General features: G+C 41.0%; 1 protein-coding gene across 3 annotated transcripts in view; it reads right to left on the reverse strand.

The window, feature by feature from the left end:
- Positions 1-368: 368 nt before the first annotated feature.
- NKTR (natural killer cell triggering receptor) overlaps positions 369-12,684 on the reverse strand; it is a 39,803-nt gene continuing 27,487 nt past the window's right edge. For 2 of the 3 annotated variants that reach the window (XM_071428467.1, XM_071428469.1), the window contains 7 exons: positions 12,124-12,211; positions 10,612-10,757; positions 6,745-9,681; positions 6,057-6,152; positions 5,868-5,927; positions 4,459-4,557; positions 369-2,756 (listed from right to left, as the gene is read on the reverse strand). In XM_071428467.1, coding sequence (XP_071284568.1) covers positions 2,678-2,756; positions 4,459-4,557; positions 5,868-5,927; positions 6,057-6,152; positions 6,745-9,681; positions 10,612-10,757; positions 12,124-12,211 — 3,505 coding nt within the window. In that variant the 3' untranslated portion in view covers positions 369-2,677. The remainder of the gene's footprint in view (positions 2,757-4,458; positions 4,558-5,867; positions 5,928-6,056; positions 6,153-6,744; positions 9,682-10,611; positions 10,758-12,123; positions 12,212-12,684) is intronic. The other variant, XM_071428468.1, reaches the window with a different exon arrangement.

Consider the following 12,684-nt stretch of genomic DNA (forward strand, 5'->3'; position numbering starts at 1 on the left):
GGTCTGGGAATGTGTGTTTGGGAAAGGAGATTCAGCAGAGTGGAGAAGCTCAGTCCACTCCCAGATTGCTGTGGAGATCTCTTAACTGTTTCTCTTCACCAAGGAGAGGAACTTTTATAGATCTTGAGGAAATGGTGAGACCTCAAATCACTTGGAAATTTCAAAATATTTGCTCCTCCAATGACTATTATGTAAACCCAGAGTCCTGCTGAGGAATAGCTCCCCTATGTAGGTCAAGAAAAGGAAAAGCAACTTCGTGTCTGAGTCTTGCAAGGGACAAAAGTGGATTCTGAAAGTGTATTCTTAATTTTCCTGCCTGTTTCCTTCAAGCAGCACCCCAGATTTCTCCAGATGTAGAGAAAACAGCATTTGCAGATATGTACAAAAGTTTATTTTACAAACAGCAACTACTTTGGAATAACAAAATTGCAAAAACATAGAGCAGCGTTAGAAAACCAGCTCAGGGGGACATTTTCCATCTGCAGCACAATTTAACAGATTTCACCAAGTAAAAATACCCCCAGCCCTTCCCTCAACCCCTCCCCAACCATTCTCTACCTGATGGAATTGCTTTATAAACCTTTGACTAAAGATATGAAAGATTTTAGTGATAGTGCAGTAATTTTTGATAACTACAGTTAATTGTTTCACCATATTTCTATTACCTTTTTCTGGCCTTAAAAAGACAAATCAGATCTGAAATATGATAAAAATCTGATCCTGGAGCAATAGTTTCACTAATAGGTATTGAATACTAATGGTTATATTTGTATATTTTGTAAGACCATGAACCCTCTTGTTCTATTTTCATAGAAAGGGAAAAAAAAAACCAAGTTACAGCTGTACTGAAAATGATGAAACTACAACAAATATCACTGAAATATTTGTTCAGGATTCTGAGATGGCTGCTGCTGTTAGAAACATGTTTGTAAATGTATCCTGACTTGGATATTAACTGTATTTAATGCTAAAAAGCATCAGAAGTTTGCCAAAGGGTGGGAAGGTTGCATGCACTCACTTTGTCACTAAACTCTTAAGTGTAGGAAAGGGGCAAGAGCAGAGTTTTGGGTACTTCTAGAAAAGTGAAAAACCTCCATGGCCAATTCAAAATCAGGAATGTGCTGTGGGTGGGCAGAAATCGAGGGAATCATCACCATCTCCCTTTGAACTTGCTTTTCATAAGTGTACCAAAAAAAAAAAAAAATCAAATTTGGGGGAGCTTAATTCAATCAAAGAGAGGAACTGATGCCTCAGTGAGAAATTACTGCTTTCAATTGTCAGAGCTACTGGGTCCTGATGAGATTAAGAAAAATAATTTCCAATATTTGGAAATGAGCAAATGAAAGCATGTGCAGATATTACAGAGAGTCATTAATGGAAACTGTTATGGTACAACAGTGCTCATTAGCTTTAATCAAAGCTCGTTGGTTTTGTCACCACAGACCCCAATTTTCAGGTTGCATTATGCCATTAAAAAATCTGCTTCTCAGAACTCAACTTTCTAAATCCCCTAAGAAACTTTACAGATTGTTTTAAATCAACTGAATCAGAATATTGCAAGAATTACTCAATGGTCTTCAGCTTGAATCTATTTATATTTTTGCAAGCCATTTGCCTGGAACTTAAGAGTAATTTTTGGTACTAAACTTTACTTTGAAGGTATTGCTCATGCTTTTTATGAGGCATCCCAGTATTTCTGTAGTCCTGCTTTAACAAGATATAGTTCAATATCTGCAATATCAGTACCTGATATTCCCTATGGTGAATGGGATAGAGCTTTTTTTTATAAAGGAGGTTTTATAAAGGAACCTTTATGGCTGGTTTTCTCAAAAAATTATCATCATGTCAGTGTTTGAAAGAGTGCTTTGGACAAACTCATGACACACTCATGGTTTACAACACTCAAAATGTGTTGAAGGATGCCAAGCACTGTAATAGGAACTGAAAATCAAAGTCAGGAAGTGTTTGGAAACACATTTTTAGTCTCTGAAGGACATTGCTGTTTATCACAAAATTCCTCTTTTAAACATAAGAAGATTAGACAGGTTGGATATTAAGCTCCAAACTCATTCATCACACTTTTGCTCACTGCTTGTCAGTTTGACAATTCCCACTGGGCATCAGCTCACCTTTTCCAGCAGAATTCCAGAACACCACAGCTCAGGAGGGATTAAGACAGAGTGGCAGCCTTTGTTTTCCTCACCTATATCCTGTACAGAATGCAATAATCAACAATCAAGACAGAATGGAAACAGCTTCCAGCAATAAAAAAGCATTTTCATCAACTAGAAATGGCAGCCTTTTTAAGAAATTGACTTCACAGTTTAATAGTTGCTAGCACATCTTTCCTAAGGTGTTTTTGAAGACAGTCCTGACTGCTGCACCCAAAAAGTGGCAGCAGCAATTCACCTAAGTGTGTAATACATGGCTTGGAAAAGCTGATTCAAGGAAACCAAACTGGGCTTTTTTTATTATTATTTTGTAAAAGTTGCATTTGACATAAAAAAAATAAAAAATGACATCAGCTGTTGAGCTCAGTCCTTCTCTCTGTAAGCAGAGTTAAGTTTCAGCTAATTCAGCAAACAACCTTCACTTGTGACACTGTCAGAAGAGTTTTTTTTTGAATGTAACAGTGAAAAAACTCTGGAAGAGAGTTTCCATCCTGAAAGGAACAGCCTCAGCTGTATCTGCTGCTCTCACTGGGGCTCCTGTTGTTGGAGTAGCTGCGATCGCTGTCGCTGTCGGAGCCGTAGGACCTGCAAGGACAGAAAAGATTTAAATGCCCCAAAGCTGCAGTTTGAGCTTCAAATTTAAAATTGCATCATGTTAAAAAGTTGTTACAGATAAGAAAACACACCAGTCTTTTAGAGAATTATATTTCTTGTAAGTGAAGGATTCATTAAAGGATACTTAAAATGGAAATAATCATTAAATTCATATGATGAAAACTCTGTGTAACTCAAGTCAAACTGTAATTTCTTGCTTTCTCTGTTACAGCTAAAAACCATCCAAAATTTATGTTTTTATAAAAGCTAATTGAGCTGAGTGAGAAGTGTACTCTAACAACTGGAATTTTACACTGCAAGTATTTCTCAACTAGCATAATTTCACAAATCCTTGATTTATAAATTTTATTTTCATGTTTGAAGGAGGGTCTTAAAACTTAGGCCCCATAACCACAACAGAGGTGTGTTTGTGTGTCTGCAGTGTGGAAATTGTATTTAAAATGTTTTGGCTCCTCCAGACAAATTCCAAGCTCAGCACCTGGCCAAATGTCAACACAGAGCCCAGATGGTTCCAGACAAGCCACAGGCCACGTTCAAATTACACAGAACAAGCTTTCAGAGATTTTCCAGCCTCCTGCCTGTAAGGGAAGCTTTCTAAGTGAAAGGTGAGCATTTCCTAATCACACACTGAAGCTCCTCAACTTAATAAAGCAATGGTTTTTAAGTTTATTTTCACATTCTTCATTAAAACTCATTAATTTTCCCCCCTCCAACACAAGATGAAAGTTGTCTTGTGCAAATGGGTGAGAGCAAAGTCCATTGAGAGCTGGTATAAATCTGTGAAAAAATTTATATGAGGAGAGGATGAAATGTACAGTAGTCTTAGAAACCTGATTTATTACTAATAGAAGGCACATTAAAAGGTATAAAACAAATCATCAGTGTAATTAAATGTATCTACAACTCTCCATATCTCTGATCTCTGTGAAATGTGCTCACTTACACTTATATAAATCCCCTGGACTGAGGAGAATAAAATATATTCCAAACTCAGCAGATTTGCAGGTAAAAATATTCTTTCAAAATACATTCTGCAAAGTTAAAAATGAAATCTGGATTCCAGCAAAACTTTTAATTTCCCTTCCAGATTGTTTTAGATCCATTTCTGCAGCATAACCAAAAGGAATTTACCATACAGTGGAATTCTTTGCATACCAGGCAGCTTTTAATCCATAAGAGAGCACTTGAGTTAAGGCTTGTGAGCTATGTGGGTTTTTTAAAACACTTGATATTATTTAAAAATATAATACATCAAATCATGGAATCATTAAGGCTGCCAAAGACCTTTGAGATCACCAAGCTAACCCAGCCCCACTGTGTTCACTATTAAACCATGTCCTCAATGCCATTGCCACAAGTTTTCAACCCTTCCAGGGATGGGGACTTCATTTCTCTGGGAAAAAGTGCTGATTTTGAATGCATGGATAGAATGAACTGGAAATCAACTTTTCCTTATCCTGGCTGCTTCCCCATCCTCCTATTTGGAATGTCAAAACTTCCAACTTCCTCGCTCGCGTGCGCGCTCTGATTTTAACTGGAATTTAGTCTGAATTATTACTTTTGCTGAGTGTATTTCTTATTCTTATGGGGAAAAAGCAGCACTCTGGCCTTGTTCAACATCCTCTGTTTGTGTCCAGCAAATCCTGGTGCAGCCAGGCAGGATCAGACCCACCTGGATCTCCGGTCGTAGCTCCGAGATCTCCGGTAGCTGTCGCTCCTCTTGCTCCTGCTCCGACTCCTGCTGTAGTAACTGTCATAGGTGTAGGACCTGCTTTAAAGGGGGAAAAAGTAATACTGAATTCATATTTCTGGGCTAAAATGTTGTTTTAAATGCTGCTTTAAAGGATATTTATACAGAGGTATGAGGGCATGTATAGAAATTATGATGTGGCAAACAATTCTATGCTTTATGAAGGTTTCAACACAACAACAATCTTCAAAGTAACAGTAAAAATCTCAAATTTTATTAGGAAGGACATACTAAGCATTTATAAAGCATTGTGCCGTTCCTTTTATTTCTAGTAAAATTCTTGTTTGCTGATACTTCTGAAAGCAAGCCAAGCAATTCCATTTATAACTCAATATTATTTAAAAAAACAAAAGCAAATGTGTTCACTTCTACTTAGGGCATTACCTACAATTGTAATGCCAGGATGGTTTGGTGATTTTCAGCTTTTGAAAGTGTCTTGTGTTCATTTTGCTTTGATTCAAGTTGCCATCAGGATATTATAATAATAGTTTTAAGTACTACAGATGCCTGGAAGTGTCCAAGGCCAGGCTGGATGTGGCTTGGAGCACCCAGGTCTAGGGAAGGGTGCCCCTGCCCATGGCAAGGGGTTGGATCATCTTTAAGGTCCTGTCTAACCCAAACCATTCTGGGATTCTATGAGATAAAAGTAATCTTACAAAGTATTTTTATAAATAAATATGTATTTAGATATGCATTTGTATTACAGTATGTATAATAAAATAGGTAGTATGTATGATATATAATAGTTTCATAGACAATAATTATATGATAGTCTATTTTAAAGAAATGTAAATCAAAGTAAACTTATACTAAGATGATTTGATGGGCAGCACATTTCTTGCAGAGTTTGTACAAAAGCACAACCTGATACCTCAGGTTTCAGCTTTTATGTTTTTCAGATTCTGTGCTGCTTTAGTGTGTGGGTCTGAGCTTCACATCAGGCCATGCTGAGCTCTGTGCACAGAGCAGGGAGACAAAACAATTCCTGCTCCAGCTGGGCACCAAGGACAAATGACCCAAATCTCAGCCCAAGAGCACAAACCCCGTGGGCTGGAGAGAGAAAAAGAAGCAGGGTGGGACTGCAGGGGCTAAAGCTGGAATGGGACAATGAACTGCAAGATGCAAATGGAGCAGAACTGATCCCAGGGAGAGAGCCCGGGAGCGCTGGTGCATTTTGGGGCCATTTTGGTTCATCTTGGGTGCAGCCCTGGCTGGGCTCTTGTGCTGCCCAAGGTGCATCCATGGAGGCCTTTGAATAAATCCCTGCTTTATTCTTTAGCTCTGTCCAGTCTCTGTTCTAGGTCAGCTTTCACAAGACATCAAATCCATACCTGGATCGACTGTGGTGCCCATAGGAACTGCTCCTGGATCGGCTCCTGCTGTAGCTCCGACTGACAAAAACCAACACCACAGAGGGGTTTTTAGTCAACAGAAACCAGAAGTGCTGAAGAGGGCAGGGGGAGAGGGGGAACAAGAGCAGGGGAACATGTTTGGCACAGTTTCCAGCTGGGTGAACTCACCTACGGCTCTTGTAACTGTGGTAGGAACTGCTGCGGCTCCTGGAGCGATCTCGGCTGTACCAGCCCCGGCTCCGGCTCCTCGAGTAACTCCTGGACCTACAGCCAAGGACATCAAGAGAGAACACAGCTGAGGAGAAGAGCAGCAGAACATGGGAACCAGAAGAAGTTACAAAACTTTAGTTTTCTAGCTAAATATTTATTCCATACTTGCTAGGTGATATGGCCCCTGAGTTAATCCAAGGGCTGGAGCCCCTCGCCTCAGGAGCCAGGCTGGGAGAGCTGGGAATGTTCCCCTGGAGAGGACAAGGCTCCAGGGAGAGCTCAGAGCCCCTTCCAGGGCCTAAAGGGACTCCAGGAGAGCTGGAGATGAACTTGGGACAAGGGATGGAGGGACAGGACAAGGAGGGCACTTCACACTGGCACAGGGTGCCCAGAGAAGCTGTGGCTGCCCCTGGATCCCTGGAAGTGTCCAAACCCAGGCTGGACAGGACTTGGAGCACCCTGGGATAATGGAAGGTGTCCCTGCCCATGGATGGTCTTTAAGGTCTCTTCCAACCCAAACCATTCTGTTTCTTTTCTAACACAGGGCTGTCAAAACACAAAAAACACAACCTGAAAAGCATTCCTTGAAAACATCAGAACATTCAGTTTGCCAGGGCTGGCTGTGGGAGCAGCACATGCTTCTCACCTGTATGAATATGTAGAACTTCGGGATCGACTCCTCGAGTGACTGTAGGATATGGACCTGGTTCTGTGCCTGGATTTAGACTCAGATTTACTTCGTGACCTGCTGAGACTCCTGGAAGGGCTGTTGTCATCTCTGCTCGGAGATTCCTCCTCACTGGAACTTTCTTGGTTCCTTGGCCGACGATTTAGCCGGGCTGTTTTCCTCACTTCATCAAAGAGAGACCCAGGCCTTACTTTATTTTTTGCTTTTATTTCAATTCTTAAGCCTGCTGGTTTGGGTTCTGGTGCTGATACTACATTTTTAACCTCCGTGGTCATACTGATTGTTGCTGGTTTTAAGTTACCAACACCTTGCAAAGGCTTCCATTTATTGTCTATCATATTGCTTGGTATATTTTCAGAAATTTCACTTTTTAAACTACAGTCTTTAGCACCAGACACAGGGGTAGAGTTATTTTCTTGCCTTCCCGTTTCTTTTTCTTCTTTACTATTAATGAAGTCCCTTATGTTGTTTCCCAGTTTAACAGCATCTTGCTCAGGGGTCTCAACCTGTAACTCTTTTTTTACACCAGCACTTAAAGGTTTAGCAGTGAGAATGACAGGAGACAAAACATCCACATCCACCTTCCCTGGCGAGTTACGATCCGGAGTACAAATCTCCATGTTGTCATCTGTCTGAATAACATCTTCCAGCCCATTCTGGTTATTTTCTTCAGCTTGTTTAATCTCACTCTTGCAGGCAGCCACGTTTATTCCTGAGTTTAAAATACCAGTTGAAGTGCTTGTTTCAATGGGCTCTTTATTAAGGTTGCTGCGATCTGGCGAGGCCCCACATGTGGTGTTTTTATCTAAAAGGTTTTCATTCATACACGACTTTTCACCATTTCCCATTTTATCTGTGGCTATTTCATCCTTTTCATAAACTTGTTTTTTATCCTTTATGTCCCTGCTAAGCTGCTTTTCTTTTTTATCATCCTTGGTAACCGGCTTTTCATTTATCTCATCATCCTCTTCTTCCCCGAACTCAAGGGGGGGCTGCCAATGAAACATTTCTTTTCTTTTCTGGACTTTGTGTTTTTTCTCCTTTTTACCTTTCGATTTTTCTTTTGCTTTTTTGGAATGTGATTTTTTAGGAGTCTTTTTCAACCCATGTTTGTGTTTTTTCAACTTGCCTCGAGTGTCTGCTGAGCTGGAACAAGAACTCTCAGACTCAGAAGACGACAACTGTTTGCTTGTCTTCCACGTGCAGTCAGAACCCAAAAAGCCCTCTGAGGAATTGGATTGTTTTTTTATCCTTTTAGTAACACTAAGCTCTGTGTCAGACCCTGAGGTGGCCTCTCCTTCTTCTTTCCCAGAGGAGGGTCTGGAATCCCCCCTGTTATGCTTTGCCTCTCCTCTTTCAGAGTTGGACTCCGAGTCCCATTTGCTACCTGAGTAGGATTTGCGTTTTGTTTTTGCACCACCTCTGGGCTGCTCCGAGCATTTCTCCTTAGCTGCTTTCTTTTTGGAGTGATCAGAATCCCGCTCACCCTTGCCTTTCTCCTCCCCTCTCTCACAACTTAAGCCATTTTTATCCTGTTTCTCAGCATCCCCTTCTAAAGGAAAGCGGCCTTCTTTTTCTTGGACCGCTTTGGCTTTGGCAGAGCGCTCGCTGTCAGAGGACAAGTCTGAGGATGACAAACTGTCACTCTCCTTCAGCCCTTGGGAAGACTCATCGTAGTCTTTTGGATGCTTGTAAGGCAAAGTGCTATCAGAGCTTGTTTCCTGCCTCGGTTTGAGGCCCCGGGCTTTGGGATCGCTGGATGTGGATTTCCTTTTGCTCCTGTGCCTGTCCTCATCGCTGAGGGAATAGTCGGACGTGGACTCGCTGTACCCCGACCTGTCACTGCGGTATTTACTGGGGGACGGTGACCTGCCTGAGGAAGGAGATTTTGTCCTGGAGCTCGATGGGCTTCTAGACCTTGAGTAAGATCTTGAGTAGGAGCGGCTTCGAGAGGACCTGCTCCTGGACCTGGGCCAGCTCTCGGAGCTCCTGTCGCTGCGGCCTTTGGAGTAACCGCTCCGATCGCTCTCGGAGCTCCTCTCCTGCTTGCGATAGGAGGAAGAAGTGTTGGCCTCCTTAACCACCACTAAATTGTAATTAGTTTGGGTGGGAATTAAGTGGGTTGTTTTAGCTTTCATCTCCTGAATTCGCTCATACGATGGCTTCCAAGGTTTCTGCCCAGGTTTCCACCTTGAAGGTGGGGGGCTGTCACTTAAGGGTATGACAGGGAGGTTTTCTGGGACAACTGGTGGCACGATGACCTTGTCACTGGGCAGGATCACAGCTCGGACAGGCTCAGCAGTCTTGGTCAGCTTAGTGTCATTTAACCGTGCTGAAATATTCCGTGGAGAATTGGGAACAGTCTTTTGCTGCCTGGGGTTAGAACTTGACCGTGACCTACTTTGAGATCGCGAAGATTTAGAGGCTGATCTTGATCTAGAACTTCTTCTGGAGTAAGATCTTGATTTAGATCTAGACCTGGATCTGGACCTGTAGTATGATCGAGACCCTCTGCTTGATAAGGATGACAAGCTCTGGTCTTCCTTATCAGATTTAGACCAGTCCCTCCTGGATGAACGCCTGGAAGACAATGAGGAAGAACGAGATTTCCTCTCACGATCACAAGATGATTTTGTCCTCCTGTGGAAGGAATGAGAGGATTCTACATCTGACGAGGCTGATGTTTTCTTTTTCTTTGTTTGCTTGTGCTTCTTGAAGTGCTTCTGCTTTTTAGATTTCTTTTTATGTTTCACCTTCTTCTTCTCTTTCCTGTGCTTCTTGTGATGGCTGGAGTATCTCACAGTGCTCAGATCAGCGTAACCGTTATGGGACCAAGACCTGGATCTCCGGGATGCACTTCTCTCATCCCATCTACTGGTACAGGGGTCACTCAACCTGGAAAACAAACAAAAAAACCCCAGACTAAGTGCAAAAGCTTTAAAAACCTTTATATAAATTAAGTATTTTTAAACTTAATTTTAAATGAGTTTACATAAACCCTAGCACACATTTTATTAGCAGAGAATTGCTTTGAGTTCCTTACACTCATTTTAAGATGTAGAATTGCATCTCTATCAAGAGCTACTTCTCCCTAAGAAATAAATCAGCCAACACAAGCAAGTTGTGCATCTTTTAAGACCTGTGTAAAGAGATTTAAAGTTTTAATTACCTCAGTCTGCAGGACTTTGACCTCTACAAAACAGGATCCTAAAACCATATTTAAATACAAGTTTTAAAACATCTCAGTACATAAAAAAGAATAATCTGAAACATTTGCAATTATGCACTACTAGTTACATATAATATTTTTAAGTTTTCCTTTTAAGATTTATCTCCTGTAATTTGATAGAAGCTCCTATTTACTATCAAGCCATCAGGAATTCTGGAGAGCTGACTTCCATCCATCACACAGTTTGTAACTGCTGAAAGAACATACAACTAAAACAATAAAGGCTTAGTGGATTTGATTGTTTTACTCCAAAGAAACCATGTAGTCCACTTTGAGGAGAAGGAAATCACTGAATCCTTAAGGTTGGAAAAGATCTTTAGGATCACTAAGTCCCACCACCTGGTTCAGCACTAAACCATATCCTTAGGTGCCACATCCACATGTTCTCTGAACACTTCCAGGGATGGTGGGCTCCACACTTCCCTGGGCAGCATATTTTTTCTGCGAAAAAAAAAAATTCCTAATATCTAATCTATCCCTGGCACAACCTGAGGCTGTTTCCTCTCATCCTGGTACTGCTGTGGTTACATCTACACAAGCAATGAGGGCTTCCCAAAGGCCAGGACATCTCAGAGCTGTGGTGGGGAGGCTCTTACTTGTCTCCTTTGCTCCACTTCTCCCCGCTGGGGGCTCGGTACGTCCGCAGCCTCTGCATCTCCTCCTTCCAGTGGGGAGGGGTCTCGCTGCTCTCCTCATCGTCCGACTCGGAGCAGGAGCGCGACCGCGGCGGGGTGTGATAGCGCTGGCACAGCAAACACACACAGCAAGGGTTTCTTACACAACTGCTGCACCTTTTATACCTTTATATAGACTTCTAGGCCTGAGAGAGGCCAGCAGCTCAGGCAGCTTTTGGAAATGTGAAAGGAAGAATCAAGGAGGAGGCCACGGATTCCCTTTTGGAATAATGCAATTATTGCAGATAACCACCCTCGTTTTTAAAGCACAGATGTTTCACTTCAAACTCTTCATGGTTTGTAGGAGCAAAGACAAACCCCATTGCAAAAGTTACTGCTCTTCAGAAATGGGAATCCAGATTAAGTCACTTTAAAGCAATTAAAAAAATAAGAAACTGAACACAAAAAAAAAAACCACAAAAAACCCCTCAAAACTCTTTCACAAAAAAGAGCAATGAAGCTTCACATTAAAAAAATTATGCTTAGGCAGAGGATTTAAGTAGGCAACAAGAGCTACTTGTGCAGCAGAGAAAGAAGAACTCTGCTACTGCTAACTCATTATTTTCCATTACCCAGTGGGATACACACTTAGGTAAATTCTGTGAGGAAATCAGATCCTCCTTGACTCAATAAAAGCACATCTGGATTTGACTCAATTATTTTGAGCCACTTATAAAAGCAATAAAATGGGGGAAAAAAAGCATTGTCCCCCAGAATAAAGTCACAAAGATGCATGCATTTATTTATCCAGGTAATTGCAGGCAGCTTTAAAACATCCTTCTTATATAAAAAACCAAAATCAAGATAACCTGAGCTTCACTATTGTTTCAGCTGAAGCAATGACTACTTGAAAACCAGCTTTTATAGAAGAATAGCCTAAAAAATTGCAGGGTGTCATGGACCTCCCTAATTCTCACATTTTATACTCCAGAGTCTCGTGGAACCTACAAACAATTATTTTGAAAAACATCACACCTGGACAGAAGCTGTGCTAATAAAGACTATAAGAGATAGAAGAAAAATGTGTTTCTCCAACTGCCAGCCCTAAATGACATCTTTTGCATTCTTAATTTTGCTGAGAGGGTGCCAAAATGATGAAAAAAAAGACAGAAACCCCAATATCTGGCAGAAGCCAATTACACTCCACTTTAAGTTATTTTTCCCCAAGTCTTTATTTACCTAAGTATTCCCAAACATTCCATTTAGGCATTTTTTTCCTCCAAACAATTTTTAAGTTAAAAGAAGTCACAGGAAGGATGGAAAAGAAGTGTTATAAAATCAACTACCTGACAGGATTTCAATGCTTTCTAAACTGGATCCTACAACATGTAAATAAAGTATCATACAAAGCCCTCCAGGGAAATTCAAAGCTCAAAGTCAGGGATGTTACTCTGAGTGAGAGGAAATAAAGAAATAAATAAAATTGTCACATACTATTGTGCCTCTTCCTTTAATTTTTCGTCCAGATTTAGAGACTGATGGTTTCTGGTCAGTCAGAACTGGTGCAGCATCAAGAAGCTTCCTACATAAATTAATAAAGTATGAAGTTACACAGCAAGAAACACAATTAACTTACAATTAGTTTAAGTTAAAAATGAGAAATATTCATCATCTTATTCATTTTCAGACAGAATTCTGTGGTTTTTTTGAAGAAACAAAGCGAGAGAGTTCTGCAACAAAAGGCAAATCAACATGTATTTGTTTCCAACCAAATGTGCAGCCTGATCTCTTGACACAAATATTAATGCTAACAATGAACTTGCAAAACACTGTCACAAGAGGTTAACTTTTGTTTGGGGCACAAATCCTGAACATAACATGGGCAGAAGAGTTTCAGGATCTCAGTTCAGGATAGTTGACAGGTTTTAAAGCTTTGCTTCTTTCAGCCCCTGTAATATCCCCCAAAGAAGTGAGTAAATCTTTGGGAATGTGAGTGATGTTCCAAGAAAAGGGTTACAGGAAACTGTACCATTAGGGGAATATAAAAACCCAACA

The sequence above is a fragment of the Agelaius tricolor genome, unplaced genomic scaffold, assembly GCF_023055355.1.
Source record: "Agelaius tricolor isolate 1412-34295 unplaced genomic scaffold, bAgeTri1.0.p SCAF_6, whole genome shotgun sequence".
Classification (NCBI taxonomy): Eukaryota; Metazoa; Chordata; class Aves; order Passeriformes; family Icteridae; genus Agelaius; species Agelaius tricolor.